The 19,567-nt window shown below is 43.1% G+C and overlaps 2 protein-coding genes across 4 annotated transcripts in view; one reads left to right on the top strand and one right to left on the bottom strand.

Annotated features, from left to right (window-relative positions):
* LOC147023289 (glypican-5-like) overlaps positions 1-19,567 on the top strand; it is a 121,295-nt gene that overhangs the window by 97,147 nt on the left and 4,581 nt on the right. The window contains exons 6-9 of one of the 2 annotated variants that reach the window (XM_085888536.1): positions 54-200; positions 7,188-7,316; positions 8,461-8,581; positions 18,018-18,147. In XM_085888536.1, the coding sequence (XP_085744662.1) occupies positions 54-200; positions 7,188-7,316; positions 8,461-8,581; positions 18,018-18,147 (527 nt within the window). The remainder of the gene's footprint in view (positions 1-53; positions 201-7,187; positions 7,317-8,460; positions 8,582-18,017; positions 18,148-19,567) is intronic. The other variant, XM_085888537.1, reaches the window with a different exon arrangement.
* Positions 13,869-19,567, bottom strand: part of LOC147023288 (uncharacterized) — a 139,862-nt gene continuing 134,163 nt past the window's right edge. For both annotated transcript variants that reach the window (XR_015060125.1, XM_085888539.1), the window contains one exon: positions 13,869-14,532. Coding sequence is in view for 1 of the 2 variants with exons in the window: in XM_085888539.1 (XP_085744665.1) it covers positions 14,509-14,532 (24 nt within the window). In the remaining variant the exon portion in view is untranslated. The remainder of the gene's footprint in view (positions 14,533-19,567) is intronic.

Genomic DNA, 19,567 nt, shown 5'->3' with positions numbered 1-19,567 from the left:
CTCACATCTATTCCTTGCACACCTTTCCCCTGACTTTTCTTTCACAAATCTAGTGTCTCATTCCATCCAGCCTCATCTTCATCTTCCGTTCAATTTCCATCCTCTCCATCTTCTGCTCTGTTCTCTTCTAATTCTTCTCTCAAGCCAACTACAAGCAGAGCAGGCATGCAGGAGACCTTTTCATTGAGGAAATCCTTTGGGTAAGATCTACATGTCTCTTGCAGTGTCCTCTCCTAACCCTTATTTTTATTTTGTGCAAAATAACCACTAAGTGGAGTTCAGCGGAGCTTCATAGATGCACTAATGTCTGGAACTTGGAAAAAGGAGCCACATGAGCATGTTAGCTTTGGAATGGCTCTTCTGATATGAATGCAACAATTGAGAATTGTCTTTTATGTTGAGAGATATGCATGTTAACAAGATTAAATACCGGGTTTTGAGTTTGTGTTTTTGCTCATTGCTTTGGAATAGCTTCAAATCAAATTAATCAGACTAAAATATGCAATTTGGTGTGCTACTTGGTTCCCCTCCCCCCTTGCCCACCATGAGAGGTTATGAGTGCCGATGCAAATTTGATGTCGCGCTGCTCCAGTGGTGGTAGGAGAGTTTATTACAAGTGACGCTTCAGAACCCATGATTGGATTACGAGTAAGACGATTCAGTGTTACTTTTGCACTCTCTTAGACAATGTTGCTTTAGACTCGACTGCAAAAAAAGAAGAAAAGAATCCTAAGGAATTCCCATGTCTTACTGCGTTTTTCCACCTCGGAAAAACGCCATGTTAAGGTGTATAGATAGCAGTTTGTGTGTCGTTACATGTTATCGTGGCATTTTTCCAAGGCCCCCTCCAAGAACAAAAGCAACTGGATAGCATCCCAAAATGCAAAGCCCATCCGCATTCACTTTGTACTCAAACTAAACTTGACGAAAACAACGACAAGAAAAATGTAAAATTTACTCATTATTTTCTCCATATTCTCATAATAAAGGTTTATTGAAAATTTGGTGACAAAAACTCAAATGGTTATCAAGAAAAAGTTTTGGTCAGGACTCATGGGGAGTGGGTGTTTCTAGTCTTGTGAAACACTCGATCATTATTCAGCCCATGGCGATTAAAAAAAGACGATCATGTGATGAGGAAATATTAGCAACAGGAATAATCAAGACTTGAGGGTTTCTTTGTCCAAAATAAATATCTTCTGTTTTTTTTCCTGTTGATGTCAACAGTTCATCACAAATGAAACACTATATTTGCTATTATGACAAACGCCTGCTCCCTTCGTGAAATGCCTGTGCATGGTGGGGAGAAGGGGTAGTGGGGAAAGTGGGGCTAATATATTTTGTGCCGTGGCTAATAATCCCTCCCGTCTGCAGTAGGGGTCAGTAAACCACTGGAATGTGTACAGGTAAAATCATAAGTCGTCCCCTCCCCCCACCCCCACATCTCGCAGGTGGGCATGTGGGGAGGTGGGGAAGGGGTGCACATGACCGCCCTGAGTACTTCCAGCATACTACCTGCACGTTTGTAAAATTTGGGGGAGATCGGCCCAGCCATGTTTTTTCTATGATTTTCGCACACATGCACACTCGTGTGCACGCAAGCGCACACGTGCGCGCGCACACACACACACACACACACTCACACACACGAAGAGGGCAACCAAATTTGTCATAAAAATGTGCAAAACAATTACCAAAGAATACCTGCATAGAACAAGGTTGATCCTGAAAACATACCTCTACCCAAGGTACAACATCAAAGCGATAAACCAACTTGCAATACCAGTGTTCCAATACAGTTGTGGAATAGTAAACTGGCCACAAATCACAAAAATAGACATCAGACCAAGGAAACTCCTTACTATCCACAAAAAAATCACTGCATCCTGAGAATGTACCTGCCGAGGAAAGGAGGAGGTGTTGGCCTGATGGAACTCAATCAAGTGCACAGAACGATGACTGTAGGATTATCAGAGTACATGAAAAGTTCAACAAACTACCGAATACAATTTATCCACAAGCAGGAACACAAGCCAGAAACGGTATCTCACTTACCTTGCAAAAACTTCCAAAAACAGGTGCGAATAGAAGATGTCATGCACAAAACTGAAACGGCAACGAATATAGCCCCAACAATTGCAAAAAAAGATAAAATAAAAATACAAGATCAAATACCAACAAATATGGAGTGACAATTGGAAGAAAGACAAAAGAGCAGGGGGGGAGGGGGGAAAGAGTTGGACAGATTGGGGATAGACCAAGAAGGATCACTGAAATGGCTTAGAAGAGGTCAGCTCAATTGGAATGGAGAACGAATCATTATAAATTCCCAAGAACAAAGCCACTGCACGAATGGCTTTAACAAAATAGGGCGACTGAGCCAATCGGACAGGTGTAGGTTCTGCAAGTCAGAAGCAGAAAGCACGAGTCACCTCTTATCGGGATGTAAAAAAACTCATGTCAGAACAGCTGTACACACAAAGGCACAATCAGATATGTAGAGTAATCCACTGGCACATCTGCAGAAATTTCAATATCCCAGTTCCACAAAACTCATGGAAATGTGAACCAACAGCAATCATTGATAACAAGGACATAAAGCTTACGTATGACCTGATGATCGCATCCAGCGTGAACATAGAAAACAAAGCACTTCGACCGGACATAGTACTCAGATACAAAAAGGAAAAAAAGGTATTGTTAGTTGAGGTGTTGATACCAGTGATTTTGGTTTAAACAATGCAGAAATAAAGAAAATGACCAAATATCAAAACTTCAAGAATGAAGTGAAAAGATACTGGAAGTTGAAGAGCACCAAAGTTGGAGCAATGGGAATGACAAAGAAGAACCTCACAAAGATCTGACAAACCATCCATGGAAACAGTTCCACAAACTAACTACAATTTGAGGTTGTCTGGGGCTCAGTGACAATCCTGAAAAGAGTCCTTGGAACAAAACTCTGAGAACAACAAAACTTTTCAACCTCGCCCATGAATCATGATCCTTCACCGAAACGAAGGTGGATACTTTGAGTCCTGGTGAGACTGTTCCTTCTTCTAAAACCCAAACTGTGGAGATAACAATCAACCACACACACACACACACACGCCTTGTTTAATATAGTAAGAAAAGGGAGCCACATGAGCATGTTAGCTTTGTAATGGCTCTTCCAGAATAAATTAAACAATTGAGAATCGTCTTTTATGTTGAGATTGGGACATCACATCCAAATGTAAAAGAAGCATTTCCACCTGCATGTGCTTATGTTTCCCCACAATATACTGCAGCATTTGCTTGATAAAGATATCCTACTATGACATGAATAGACAACGCAACACGACTGGCTTTGATGGAATATTATGGTGAAGGTGATGGAATATCACTTCCAACCTCGCCTCAAAAGCCAGTCGCCGACTGGGAATCCTCCGTCGTGCTAAGTCCTTCCTCGGCCCTCTTGAGCTCCTGACCACTTACAAAGCTTTTATCCGTAGCCTGATGGAGTACTGCTCTCCCCTCTGGGCTGGTGCTCCTGCCTCCCACCTTTCTCGGCTTCACGCTGTCGAAACCAGGGCATTTAAGATCATCGGCATCTCCCGCAATGAAGCTGAGTCTTCGGGCCTCTCACTCAATCACCGCAGGTTGGTCGGTGGTCTTTCTGTCTTCTACCGACTCCTCTCCAGCCTTGCCCCCCCTGCTCTCTCTGCGATTTGTCCCCACCACATTTCCACAGGGCGCTCAAGGTCCGCCAACAACCCCCTTCTGGTAAAACTACCAAAATCACGAATCACTGCTCATCTTCACTCTTTCATTCCTCTTTTTTCCCGCCTTTGGAATAAACTTCCTCACTCTATTCTTTCCCATTCTTCCCTCCAGGCTTTCAAAACAGCTGTTCACCACCACCTCTTATCTTCCTCCATCCAAATCCTCGATCTTTTCTACCCCCGATAATCCACCCAAGCCCACTTCCTTCATTTCTCCTACTTTCCTTCCTGAAAGTCCCTGAAATGTCCATCTTCTCTTCGCCATGTTCCCCGTCCCATCCCCATCCCTCTCCCTTCCACAGTTCACCTAATGTGTCTGTTCCCCACTGTTTTGTCCCTTCCACTCCCGCCCCTCTTGTCTCATGCCTCCTTGCTGTGAGTTGTGTGTTAGCTCTCATACGAGCCTCGACCAAGGTATACAAAAAAAAAAAAAAAAAAAAAGGGCCATAATCTACCTTTCCAGAATACTGTCTGTTTGGAATTAATTTGAGGATAACATAAATGAAAATCTGCAGATTTGGCCATCCCAGAACCTTGACTTAAACCTAGTCATTAAACAAATCGTCTTAAAATGTTGTTTGAGGGCAAGATCCGACATAGCACAATCCACCATGAACTTCCACTTTTTCTAATGGAGGGATGGTGCACTATTTGTTTTAAAGTTTGAATAACGAGACCCGAATAAAATAATCAGCTATTAATTAATTTATCCTGCAGATTTGTGTAAAGTAAGGTGGCCATGGCTCATGGGGTGAGATCCTGCCACTTCCCTCACCCCCCCCCCCAAAAAAAAAAAGATATATTGTGTGTGTGTGTCTGTGTGTCTGTGTGTGTGTGTGTGTGTGTGTGTGTGTGTGTGTGTGTGTCTGTGTGTCTGTGTGTCTGTGTCCATAATATATCACCTATTAACTGGAATGGTGTCCATGAACCCCTGTGCCACGCCAGCACTTATTGCAAGGATCTTGATCAACAAGGGGTGCCTGCCCCACACACACACACACACACACACACACACACACACACACACACACACACACACACACACACACACACACACACACACACACACACACACACACACAAACACAAACACAAACACAAACACAAACACAAACACACACACACACACCTCCTGTTTATGTACCCATTATCAATTGATAAGGACTTTACGTTGCAGTCGGCATGATAAATATCGACATACACTAGCCAGTTTGCATTTGCAGTGTATCAACTACTTGATATTTATCATTCCGGCTGCAACTTGAATTTCTTACAAGCATAGAACAAGAACTCAGCAGTTTATATGGAGGAATGGCAGTGCCCCACCTCTCTTTACTACTCCAATACTTTTGGTGATAGACCAGTGCATGTGCATGGAATTTTCTCCAAAATAACAAGCCAGTAGTTTGAGGGTACATTTGCTTTGATACGATTTGACTCCTAACACATTCCCTCAACTCTATTGACTCAACAACGATTTCTCTTTTGTACTGTGCAGTACTGTGTATTAATTGCCAACCTGTTTCTGCAAAAATCTAGACCAGATGTTGAGAGTTTAATATTTCCATGATACTGTATACATAGAGGTGTGTGTGTGTGTGTGTGTGTGTGTGTGTGTGTGTGTGTGTGTGTGTGTGTGTGTGTGTGTGTGTGTGTGTGTGTGTGTGTGTGTGTGTGTGTGTGTGTGTGTGTGTGTGTGTTGGTAATCTGCTTGACATATATTTGCTTGTCTTCCATTCTGTAGCAGTCTCTGTTAAGATGAAGTGGATTTGTCTTGCGGATAACTTTATGAATACAGGACTACCATAACTAGAAAGCATCTCAAAATGCAAAGCCTGTCCGCATTCACTTTGTACTTGACCTAAACTTGACGAAAACAACAGCTAAAATTTTTTTAAGTCATTATTTATTGGTGTTCTCCATATTCGCATAATAAAGGTTTGTTGTAAATTTGATGACAAAATCTGAAATGGTAAATCAAAAATGAAACACAGGAGCGATTACAAAACCCAGCCGTATTGCACTACGCGTGGCGGATGGGCTAATAAGGCCTATTTGTACTTACCGTGACTTTGCCATTTGACATTTTGACCCAATTATTAATTGGTCTGTTCTCATAATAAAGGTTTGTTGAAAATTTGATGACCAAAACTCAAATGGCAGAAAAAATGGCTTGGACACACACACACACACACACACACACACACACACACACACACACACACACACACACACACACACACACACACACACACACACACACACACACACACACACACGTCAACAATTGTAAAAAAAAATATCTTTCTGCGCAGGGGATGAGTTAATAATTTGATCATACAAACCAGAGTTATTAAAATGCAATTAGGGAGTACTACTTGAGCTGTGATGTCTTCACAGACAAGTGGATTTTCCAATCACAAAAAGTGCAAGGTGTTTGAAGCTGTGGGGCCTCATGCCGTGAGTCTACTATTTATTAAATACATTCAAGCCCTTGTGATCATCAGACACCGAAGTTGAGGAAGTTGGATATTTTCCTGATTTCATACCTGCAATCCATTTTGGAGATTTTGGACCACAATGATTAACTACTGCACTTGGTCAAGTAGCTGCTGCCTCTTGGTTCATTAAACAGGCAAGAGTCTTGCCTGTGTGTCCAAGCCATTTTTTTGTGCCATTTGAGTTTTGGTCATCAAATTTTCAGCAAACCTTTATTATGAGAACAGACCAATTAATAATTGGGTCAAAATGTCAAATGGCCTACACGAGGTGAGCTGAACATTTGGGTGTTGTAACGATGAGAACAAACTGATCCGTGAGGACCTCCTTCCTGGGAGGTGAACAATAAGAAGACCAAGGGCTTTGGTTAATTTCATCTCCGAGGTGTGTTCACCCTGCAATGTTCTGCTCCACTATGGAGATAGTTTGACGACTGCTTCATTATATCACTCTGAAAAATTTCGTTGACTCGGAGTTCTGAAATTGTAGCAAATTATTACTGCTTTGTCAATAAATTAATTCACTCAAAGTTCTCTCAAAAATACCTTTGTATTGTTTGCTAGGGAATATAAAGTAAGCTACAATAGTACACATAATGCATGACAGAAAATGACACAAAACTATCATACTTTGGACGACACATGCATGCAGAAAATGAAAGACTTGAGAGGTCAACCATGCTGGGTATGGTTGAGGGAAGAAGAGGAAGAGGCAGACCTTGTACGTTCTGGATGGGTTTGGTAAAAGCTGCAACCAGGCTGTCTCTGCCAGAGCTTTGGGAAGCACTGCAGGATAGGAATGCTTGGAGAAATCTGATCATGAATATCACTAGATATCAGCCTGGAGTTGACGGAAATAGATAACTGGATAACAATGAGACATGACTGTGTAATATAATGGAACTCCCCCCTCCACCCCTTCCCGAAGGGATTTGGTGCTCACCCTGCGTCCACAGCAAGGTTTCTTTGCCTGGCTGCCAGGGAGTCTGTGCCAGTCTGCATTCAGCACCACCATTGGATCGGCACATTGCTGGGATGGCGAGGAGGTGGTGGAGAAGTAAGACGTCTGGCATATAAGGTCTCATTCAAATACAGTGCTTGTGCTTAAGGTTAGTCCAAGATGAGATAACCACAGGTGGACCCAGTTAATGATCTCTTGGCCTCCTGCTACAGCTATAATATGAATCGAGCATCAATTCGACTCGGTTTTGCTGCATGACCGACTGTCTTGTTTTGCAATCTCTCGGGGTTCCGCCTGGCCTTTGTCAACACATGTTCTGGCTGTGCTGGCTTGCAAAAAGCAAGCAGAAGAAGCATGTTTCTTGTTCCCTCGTGTCTCTTGTACACTGATTATATCCTCCACTTGAATTTTCTGGACGTCTTTCTTGCAAAAATGAAACGTTGGAGAGAACGCCAAATAAGTCATTAATATGAAGTGATTTGCTCCCTTCATTCTTTCTTTCTGTTATGATGATGGCAAAAGTGTGAAAGAGTTGTTTAAGATTGCCTGTTTATGTTAGCTTTTGCAATCACAAAAGATTGTTTGTGTGTGCTAATCCTTATCAGCAAATGTCTCTCTGTCTTTCTCTGTGTCCCTTTCGCTTTTTTTATTATTATTATTTTTCTTCCTTTCTTGGCTTCGCTTGGTATTAGCTCATAGCCTGTGAGAAATGGTAACTCCCAGTCCATCATCCCTGGGTGCATCCTGTGATGTTTACAACATCAGAGGCTTCATCACTCCACCCTCTCCCAGCTTGACACTCCAGGGCCTACACCCGGCCTTTCTCAGCCTTAGAAAGCTTGCTACAAAGTCACATTTCATAAATATGCAGCACTCGTGTATTGATAATTATTTTCAGCTGCTGGTTTGTGGGTCCCCAATACAAATGCTGGAAAACTTGTGAATCCAAGCTGTTTAACCTCCCATCCTCCATGATGGAGTGTCGATCTGTGTTCTGATTTTCAATGCCAAAGATTTGGCTTTTCACAATCCTTGAGTAGTTAGTTGAAACATTTACAGACATTGGGGACTTTAGTCTTGAAAGCAAAGACTTAATCGCTTGTTTCCATCCTTTCCTTATTGCTTGGCACATTGTTAGAGCATCAGTACAGGATTTGACCTTTATCCCAAACATACACGCCATAACTTTTAATTATAATCTAATAATTTGGGCCATGTGTGGCTCTCATTTCTATTCCAGGTATACTCGGCCGGTGATGGCAAGTGGTCTGAAGGCCCAGCGAGAAAACCCAGAAATCAAGATCAACTCCTTAGACCCTCGGATTACTAAAGTTATTGACAAACTTCGTTATGCCACTCAGGTGCTGTATGTTCTCCTGTTGTTTGATATTACTCTTGTTTACATGGTTTTTACTGTTTTATTGTGTTCTTTCTTTGTTTGTTTTTCTTTTTGCAGTTTTCCTTGTTGAAATATGTTGCAAAACTCTATAATGGATTTTTTTTTCATTTAAAACAGGCTTCTGTATTTTACGATTTGAAAAGCAGCACGGATAGTACTAGGAGTAATTGTAGTCATAATAGTAATGGTGTTGTCATTGTTGCAGTCGTAGCTGCTGTAGTTGTTGTATTTTGTCCCCAATTCATGTATTATTGTGTGAGCACACCTCTGGAAGGAAGGCACTTAACCTTGGAAAGAGATGACTAACTACAGGGGCACTGAACTAACAGTGTCAGTGCAACATCATGCTCCTTTCATCATATATATATATATATATATATATATATATATATATATATATATATATATATATATATATATATATATATATATATATATATATATACTGCATAAAGCAACCAAGAAGGCCTACACAAGGTAAGCACTTTGCTGTTTTAAACCATTCCCAGAGTTCCTCCACAGCTATAATGACATTCACAAATAATACACACATGAGAATCCCAATGCCACACACCCCCTCAGCTGCCAGACCAGTTTCATTGCTTATTGGCGAATCATCAGCGACAACGCAGACAGCAATGCATACCAATGAGGCTCCCTCATTGGTATGCATTGCTTTCTGCGTAAGGCTGCTTATTCAAGGTGAAGCGCTTACCTTGTGTAGGGCTTCTTAGTTGTTTTATGCAGCTTCTTTGGCTATAAGAGCATGGGAGGTGTCAATTTAGTTATATAATCCTGGCCACCTGGGTTGAGTTGACTATGTGAGAGCTGATTGGCTATTCCCTCCATTCACAGGTGAGAGATGTGGGTGGGACTTTCTTTGTTATACACTAGCAAGTACAACCCGGCGCATCGCTGACGGGGGTGTGAAGGGGAGGGGGTGGAGAAAAAGAGAGGGGGAGAGAGGGAAGACAGAGAGGACAGCAGGAAGGGAGGGGTAGGGAGAGGAGGGAGGGGAAGTGAGGAGTGGGTGAAGAAGGGGAAGCTAGGAAGGGGAGAAGAGCGAGCAATTGGGGTGGAGGTGGGGAGAACAATGCCTCACGAAATGTTGCAATACACTGCGGGAGGGAGGGGTGAGAGATACAGAGACAGACAGGGATGTGGGAGGAGAGTGCTGCATTTTATTCAGAGGGAGGAGCAAGGAGGGTCAGAGAGAGTGGGGGGGGGGAGGACGAAAAAAAAAAGAGATAGGTGAGGGGTGGAGGTGACATTGGCAAAGAGAGTGATGTGTTATGCTTAATGACCGAACACAAATAAAAAAATAATGTCATGTCAGAATAGCTGTACACGCAATGACACAAATGTGTTTGTGATGTCAACCACAAGCACATCTGCAAAAACTTTGATATCCAATTCCAGAAAATTTGTGGGAACATTAACCAAAAGCATGGACTGAAAACATGGAAGTATCACTCATGTATGACATAATGATCCTATCGAGCATGAACTTCGAAAACGAAGCATTGCGACTAGATATTGTACTTGGGTACAAAAAAAGAGAGAAGAAGGCATTGCGAAGTGAGGTGTTAATATCAGTGATTTTGGACTAAACGATGCAGAAATCAAAAAAATTACCAAATATCAAGACCTCAAGGATGAAGTGAAAAGATCCTGGAAGCTGAAGAATGCCAAAGTTGTATCAATGAAAGAGCTATGGGAATGATGACAAAGAACCTCACAGAGATATTAAAAACCATCCCTGGGAATATGACGACAAACGAACTACAGTTGGAAACCGTCCTGGGCTCAGTAACAATCCTAAAGAGAGCCCTCAACACAAAACTTTGAAAACAGAAAACTTCACAGCTTGGTCCATGAATCGTGACCCCTTACCGAAACAAAGGCGGATCCTTTGAGCCCGCCCTGGGATGACTCCATTCCACATTCTGAAACTTGCATATGAAGATACCAAACAACAACAACAACAACAACAACAACAACAACAACAACCACACACACACACACACACACACACACACACACGCACACACACTGGTGCCAAGTACCATTGGAGCAATACAGTTTATATACATACACGCGTGCAAATATACACATGCATAAAGTAATTAAAAATTACCCCCGTGTGGGGGTGACGGTCATCTCTATAATACCACAAGTTCTCAATGTTCAGTTATGACCGAAGACGACTGCGCAGCTCGAACTGCACAGTTTGGTTAAAGATGACTCGGCATTTTGGCGCGCGCGCACGAAATTATATTTTGAAAATAAATGCCGACGTTTACATTTCAGGTTTTGAAAGTTTTTGCACCTTTGGCGGAAAATGTATAAATATACAAGGTCAGCTGCTATGCAATGACACCATTCACTAACTTTTACGTATACCCAGTAGAGAATATATAGCCTCCTGAACGTAGGGCAGTTTTTGCAAACTTTGAAGTCACGTGACGCGAAAACGAAAGCGAAATTCGAAAATCCATCCTGACCAAGTTTAGATATTGTCCCATACATTCATATGCCACAATCAAATTCAAGATCGCTTGAGAAATGTAGGAGGAGATAGATTTTGAAAATCGTCATTTTCGCATTTTTTGCCAACTTTGAAGTCACGTGACACGAAAACGAAAGCGAATATCGAAAATCCGGCCTGACCAAATTTAGATATTGTCCCATAGATTCATATACTACAATCACATTCAAGATCGCTTGAGAAATGGCAGAGGAGATAGATTTTGAAAATCGTCATTTTCGCAACTTCAAAGGCCTCGTGACCTTGACCTTGACCTTCGGTGACCTTGAAAGTCATACCATCGTGTACGTCTCATCGACCTCTATCAGGATCACTAATGACGAGATCTCCCACTTCAACTTCATTGTGAACGGACGGACTGATCGAAGGACATCGACACCCATATTATTAGGTCATGCTCGAAGAGATGACTTAAAAACGACAAACACAAAGAGTTACCTTGAAACGGCATTCTTTAAAGGAGGATTTAAAGTGGGTAATTAGCGAAATTCAATGAAAAAAAATGTATCAAGCTACAGAACACAAAATGTCGATCTATACTCTATGCCTTCACAGCTCAAACAAACATGGTGAGAACACCTAGTTGGATGGACCTTATTGTTTTTACCACTCAGCCCGAATTGGGCTAAGGGGTATTGTCGTCATAGGCGTTGTCCGGCGGGCGTCCGTCCGGGCGTCTGTCAACTTTTGGTTTCCGTCAATTTCGAGGAGAACGCCTTGTCCGATTTAAATCCATTTTTGCAGGGTATGTTGGGGTTGAGTAGAGGAACGTTGTTTTTAAAAATGGGCGCACTGCGATTTTCAATGTGGCCTCCATGGCAGCCATCTTGAAATTGGTTTCCCTCAATTTAGAGGAGAACGCCTTCTCCGATTAAATCCATTTTTGCAGTGTGTGTTGGGGCTGGGTAGAGAAAGGTTCCTTTGGATAATCAGTGCGATGCGATATCCAATATGGCGGCTAGGGCAGCCATCTTGAATTTGGTTTCCGGACAATAACTTGAGAACGGCTTGACAGATTGATTTTATTTTCATGGGGGTATAATGGGGGTGGTTAGAGGAAGGTTCCTTTCGATATACATCACAATCCGATATCCAATATGGTGGCTAGGGCAGCCATGTTGAATTTGGTTTCCGGACAAAAACTTGAGAACGGCTTGACTTATTGATTTCATTTTTGTGTGATATAATGGGGGTGTTTTGAGGAAGGTTCATTTCCATATACAGTGCAATCCGATATCCAATATGGCGGCTAGAGCAGCCATCTTGAATTTGGTTTCTGGACAATAACTTGAGAACGGCTTCACACATTGATTTTATTCTGGCGAGGTATAATGGGGTTGAGTAGAGGAAGGTTCCTTTCCAAAATGGGCGTGCTGCGATTTTTACTGTGGCCGCCATGGCAGCCATCTTGAAATTGGCTTCCGTCAATTTTGAGAACGCCTTGTCCGATTAAATCCATTTTTGGTGGGTGTGTTGGGGTTGCGTAGAGGAAGGTTCCTTTCAAAAATGGGCATGCTGCGATTTTCAATATGGCCACCATCTTGAAATTGGTTTGCGTCAAGGGGCTGAGGGGTTACGCCCGCTTTGCGGTGCTATTTTTTAATATGTATCAATGTCGAAGTGAGAGCTGAATTACAAATGGAGATCACACAAAAAGGTTAAACAAGCGATGTCCTGTAAAAATAAAATTGCACATTTTCAGTGGATGAGACATCTCCCGAGGTACCCACCGCACGACCCAACAAAGGCAGAAACATAGTCTAATCAATGTGAGATTGAAAGCACGTGTACTTTTTCCCCGAAACGAACAATCATTCCATTTGGAGCACACTCGCCAAGTGACTTTAGCATTCAAGCAAGCACTCCAACGAAATGGTCGATAAGAAACGGCTCCCTTGGCAATCACCGAACCGTCATATTAAACATACACCTCCCGGAGATGCCCAAAAGGTCACATATGTCCGAATTGGACAAATAAACACTTTTCTAGGAGTTGGAACTGCTTGTAAGTTGGATTCTGGAGCTTAAATTTTGAAATTCTTCTTAGTTTAAGAGATACTCGGAGCGATTGCATGTGCGGAAATGAAATAAAACAAAGGACACTGATGTCTCCGGGCGTTTATAAGCATTGCAATGTACCCAGGGATTCGTAGCTATGATGAACAGCTTGTTCCAAGTTGCAGCCTGTTCCAAGTGGAGGTGAGGTTGAGCAGGCCAAAAAATATAGGGGCTTCAGACCCCAGCGAGGTTAGCCAGGAAACACCTTAAGACCCCAGACAGCGAGGTGGCCGAGGATCACCTGATGAGCGATATAATTAAGTAAGGCCATTAATTATTTTTAAAAGGGGTGTTTTAATTAACCCAAACACCCAATTTCACTCTTGCACTTCCTTTGAGTTTTTTTGGTATGTATGCAAAGTTTCATGCTGCGAGGTTTTATGGTTTTGGAGTTATGGAGGAGACACCCACACACTGACACAAATATATATATATATATATATATATATATATATATATATATATATATATATATATATATATATATATATATATATATATTATATATATATTATATATACAACGAATTCGCGCCCGCCGGCGTGCGATCGGCCGCGTAACTCGAATCGCGACCGCGTCCCCCACCGGACGGACAATTCAGTCGTGACCCTCCTGGGACTACCGCCAGAAACCAGTCACGGGTGGGGGTTTAACCCCACCACCACCCAGTCCGCAGTCTACCCGCGCGAAATAGTGTGAATCGCCGAATGTCGATATACCTAAGTACCCGCGCGGGTAATCTGCTGAGGGATGGGACCACGCCACAGGCTGACTCCGGACGCGAACTGCTTAAGCGGTTCGTTCCGTATTACAGGGATAACCGAGCGGAGATATCGTCGGCCTTGACGGTTCCGATTCATTACCGGGTGTTTCAAAAACCCACTATTAATCCCTTACGTGATGCAAGATGGAGATTCAACAAAGGAAAGGACGCAGCGAGATGGGGAACAATTGGACAAGTACACTTTATTACACACACAGACAAGCACGTATTCACAGCTATACAGTGATGCGCATACAAAAGCAAGGACACAATGCAGAGCTACAACCGAATATAATTATTACAACACTTAAACAGTTCTACTTTTCAAGACTGGCGCCACACACACACATTTACACAAAACCCAAAAGAAATGGAAGTCGCGACTTCCCTGAGCGCGTCGAGCCCTTGGCGACCATAACTCCGAGTCCCTCCGGTGTGGTCCGCGAGCTCGTGCCGCGTGTCGCTCTTGTGGTCCGCTCGACAGCTCGGACGAACGAGCAGCACCTCCGACCAGGGACGATCACCACAACTCTCCACAATTCCCCTTCAGGGACAAGGGAACAGGAAAAGGGAATGACATTCTCATCGACCTTCACGTCCACGCTTTTTTCAATCGCTTGAACGAACCAAGAGCCTCCTCACACGCGAGCCTCTCCATGCCCACACCTTTTGTAGGGGCCGGCTCCGCCCCGTTGTACTGCCCAATTTCTGTCTCCACCTCCCTTCGAGGCGTTTCCAGAAAGCTCTCGAAGGGGGCGTGCCCCCACTCCGACCGCCTCACGCCGTGCATCCACCAATCGGGAGCGAGCTGCCGCACCCTCCCCTTCACACCAAGCGTGGTGGGGGGGATTCAGGCGGAAGCATCAGGCGGGGAAATTAGGCGGGAAAACCCCACAGGCGTTGCTGATTTTTGTTCTTGCACGTGCCCGCACGGTGCTCGTTGAATGGCGAGTGGCGAAGATGTGGTAGCGTAGTTGTGGAAGGTGGCGTCCTGTAGTGAATGGCATGATCATGAGATGTTGGTTGTGGCGATGTTCGTTGTTGTTCTTGCACCAAATTAACAATAGCCAAAGAAAAACGGCTAACTGAAGCGTCGCAGCCGGAATGGATCACATATCTTCCCTCTATACAACGGGTTTGGGCTAACTACACATGAACTTACTGATATATCTCAACTGAGGACCCTTTATGGTGTAATGCGAATTTCCACAACCGTAACTATATATATATATATATATATATATATATATATATATATATATATATATATATATATATATATATATGTACATATATATATATATATATATGTACATATATATATATATATATATATATATATATATATATATATATATATGTACATATATATATATATGTACATATATATATATATATATATATGTATATATATATATATATATATATATATATATATATGTATATGTATATATATATATCTATATATATATGTATATGTATATATATATATATATGTGTATATGTATATATATATATATATATATGTATATATGTATATATATATGTATATATATATATGTATATATATATATATATATATATATATATATATATATATATATATATGTATATGTATATGTCGTTCAAGTCTTTACTTAGGGTTGGTGGTCAATGCGTCGCTTCTTGTCTGCACCAGCACACTTCTTGTCTTCTTGTCTGTCTTTCTCTGAATCTCTCTCCCTCTCCCTCACGCCCTCCTCGCATCCCTTTCGCCCACGTTATAGCAACGTTTGGTGAGGCATAGCTCTCCCCACCTCCCCCCCTTCCTCGCTCTTCCCCCTTCCTTCCTTCCCCTCCCTCCTGCCTCCTCTCTCTTTCCTCCCTCTCTCCTCTCTTGCTCTCTCTCACTCCTTAATACCCCCCATCAACGAAGTGACGAGTTGTATTGCTGAGCCGTTTGTCATATTAACATGTTTTCTAAATTACCAAGCCAAGTTTTTTTTTTTTTTCCACCTGCCACACGCAGCTGTTTATAAAGAATAATATTTGTGATCATATACCTGAAATGTCTTTATAAATGCAACGTTTTGCACTGAAAGCTACTCAAGGTTTCTAGGTTGTATGCAGTACATACTGTGGTCGATAATAATCACTGACTCCAACCTGCCGATTCTCCCGAAAAATTGCCGATATCGGCCAAGCGTGTGTGTGTGTGTGTGTTGTTCACAAAGCATAACATATTCTCTCCGATTACTCCCCCTCCCCCACACACCCTCCAGCTCGTTCGTTCGTTCTCTCTGTCTCTGTCTGTCTGTCTGTCTCTCTCTCTCTCTCTCTCTCTCTCTCTCTCTCTCTCTCTCTCTCTCTCTCTCTCTCTCTCTCTCTCTCTCTCTCTCTCTCTCTCTCTCTCTGTCTCTCTGTCTCTCTGTGTCTCTGTGTCTCTCTCTGTGTCTCTGTCTCTGTCTGTCTCTGTGTGTCTTTGTCTCTGTGTGTCTGTGTCTCTGTCTGTCTCTGTGTGTCTGTGTCTCTGTCTCTCTGTCTCTGTGTCTCTCTCTCTCTCTCTCTCTCTCTCTCTCTCTCTCTCTCTCTCTCTCTCTCTCTCTCTCTCTCTCTCTCTCTCTCTCTCTCTCTCTCTCTCTCTCTCTCTCTCTCTCTCTCTCTCTCTCTCTCTCTCTCTCTCTCTCTCTCTCTCTCTCTCTCTCTCTCTCTCTGTGTGTGTGTGTGTGTGTGTGTGTGTGTGTGTGTGTGTGTGTGTGTGTGTGTGTGTGTGTGTGTGTGTGTGTGTCTCTCTGTCTCTGGATGTATTTGGACGGTGGTTATATCCATGCGGGGTTTGTCTCCGTATCGTATTTATCTCCGGACGTGTCTGGATGGAAGTTTTTCTCTGGATGCATCCGGAAGGGAGTTTGTCTCTGGACGTGTCCAGATGGGAGTTTGTCTCTGGATGTGTCCGGGCAGTGTTTGCTTCCAAACTTATCCGCCCAGTGTTTGTCTGGACAGGAGTTTGTCTCCGGAGGCATATCTCCATACGTGTATGGACGGTGGTTTGTCTCCAGACATGTCTGGATGGGAGTTTGTCGCCAGACGTGTCCAGATGGGAGTTTGTTTCTGGGCATATCCAGGCGGTGTTTATGTCCAGACGGGAGTTTGTGTCTGGGCGGTGTTTATGACTGGATGGGAGTTTGTCGCCAGACGTGTCCGAGCGGTGTTTGTCTCTGGTGGTATTTATAGTATGCCCGGTGGAAAATGGATTTCAGACATTATTTTGTTTCCATCTTCACTGTTATTCTATGCAGAATCATTTTGATGAGACAGTATGAATCATAATTGACGCTCCACCACACATCTGCCTTCCATTCCTCTCACCTCTTTCCCTCCTCTCTCCCTACACCCTCCTCTCTCTACCTCCCCCCCTCATCTCTCTACCTCCCCCCTCCTCTTTCTACCTCCCCCTCCCCTCCTCTCTCTTTCCCCCTCCCTCCTCTCTCTTTCCCCCTCCCTGCTCTCTCTTTCCCTCCTCTATCTCCTCATTCTCCCCCCCATCTCAGTGTTCCCATATACATATATTCTCTTCCCAGTGTTAGTCAGGGTAGGAATTGTGAATTTGTTCAGGGTGCCACCAACAGCTCACTTACTCTTCATGAAGGGCACCATGGGATCCTTAACATCCACCAAGGAATACTGGCAGATGGTATGCCAATGGCACACACATTGATACTTCACTTTGCCTGTGAAACACCAGCATAGTTTATATCTGGGGCGAGATTCTGTGAACAATCGATTTGTTTATCCGCATACTGTTTACTCTATACTAATGCATTTTAATTTCAACAACTAAGTCCATACAATATGTCTCAATACGTCTCTGTGTCTGTTTCTGTCTCTCATTTAAACCAGCCATGCTGTGCACATGAAAGTTGGTATAAGGTCTTCAATAAAGCAAAGGAAACTCCAGCACAGCACAGATATGTCCAGGTTATCCTGCTATCCTTAGTCATAAAATATGCATGTACCTTAAGACTTTCTGTCTGACCTCTCAATCCTTAGGTGCTGCGCGCACGCATTGCAAGACATCCGAATCATGGCTGGAGCCTTGGGGATGGTACTGCAGAGAACTGGGTGGAAAGCAGTGGAAACTGCGATGATGAGGATGGGTGCTGGGACTCTGGCAGTGGAGGTGAATGTGCACCAGTGTTTAGGCCTGTACGATAACTGACGTCATCTATCATTTGTCAACTAAATAATATTTTCATTTTTGCCAAACGTACAAATTCATAATCATCATTTCATTGCGAGTTACGAAAATGTATTTTGCATCTCTTTGGGTTTGTTTTTCTTTCCTTTGAAAAGCAGCGATTGAAATGCACAATGATGATGATACTGGAAAGCTATCAATTATAAAGCAAGTCATCTGGAGCTTGGCTAAAAGGCTTGGTGTTTACTTGTAGAACCGGCCTCACTTCTGTCTTGTCTTTCTACTTTGGCCACTTTTTTAAAAGAGCACAAACCTGTCATTACATCGTAGTAGTTGGCCGCTAAATTGGCCATTGTTGGTCCCTTGTGCCTGGCATCGTCATGTTATTATACACTCCCATTTCTGTTGACACTGCACAGACCACATCAATTATAAATATAGGCCCGATGGTCTTATAAATCACTTGGGGCTGGCCAATTTTGATGCATCTTCAGAAGCATATAGAAACAAAGGAAATGACCAATTTGGATTGAAATACTTTCATGAACATTTGAGTCATGGTGGAGTGGCTTTTTTTTTTAACCTTTTTTACTTTGTGTGTGTAAATAGGTCATAAATACTGTATGCAGAGGTTACTTCAGTAAATGTCTGACCTGACCACCAGACGGCGGTCTCCTTGGGTTAACCTGAGGCCATGCTGCCATGGCTCTGGCTCTGGACGTGTCCAGATCCGGTCCCTTCGGGTGGGTGCCTGGAATGTCCTATTCCTAAGAGAGGATGATCACCTGTCTCTGTTATCATCTGAGCTCAAGCGTTTGGACATCGGTATTGCAGCACTCTCTGAGGTTCAGAGACCGAATTGCGGCGAGATAATGGTGGGTGGTTGCACCTACTATTGGTCTGGTCGCTCTGATGGTTACCATACTCAAGGAGGTGCTGTAACTGTGTCCAATAAGCTGACCCCAATGATAATTGAGGTAACACCGGTCAACGAGCGTATGAGACGAAGGATTCGTCACTCCTTAGGTGTCATTTCCCTGGTCTAGGTTTATGCTCCGACTGAGGCGAGTGACCTCACCGTGAAGGACACATTCTACGCCACGCTCGAGTCTGTGGTTGATCAGTGCCCCAGACGAGATACACTTCTAGTCTTGGGGGATTTCAATGCATCGACTGGAACTGATAGGGATGGTTATGAGACATGTGTTGGTCCCCATGGGTCAGGAATTATGAACCAGAATAGCACTAAGTTACTTGACTTTGCAAGAAGTCATGGACTTAGGGTGGCCGGTTCATGTTTTCAGCGCCCACAAGCTCATCGCTGGACTTGGTATTCCAACGCTGGCGGTGTGGCAAAGGAGATTGACCATGTCCTCATTGACGATCTTGGAGGATGATCCAG

The sequence above is a fragment of the Eptatretus burgeri genome, chromosome 7 (genome assembly GCF_056783735.1).
Source record: "Eptatretus burgeri isolate ZD-2024b chromosome 7, Ebu_testis_v1, whole genome shotgun sequence".
NCBI classification, from domain to species: domain Eukaryota; kingdom Metazoa; phylum Chordata; class Myxini; order Myxiniformes; family Myxinidae; genus Eptatretus; species Eptatretus burgeri.
The sequence above is the reverse complement of the archived record's forward strand: the minus strand, read 5'-3'. Positions and strand labels throughout refer to the sequence as shown.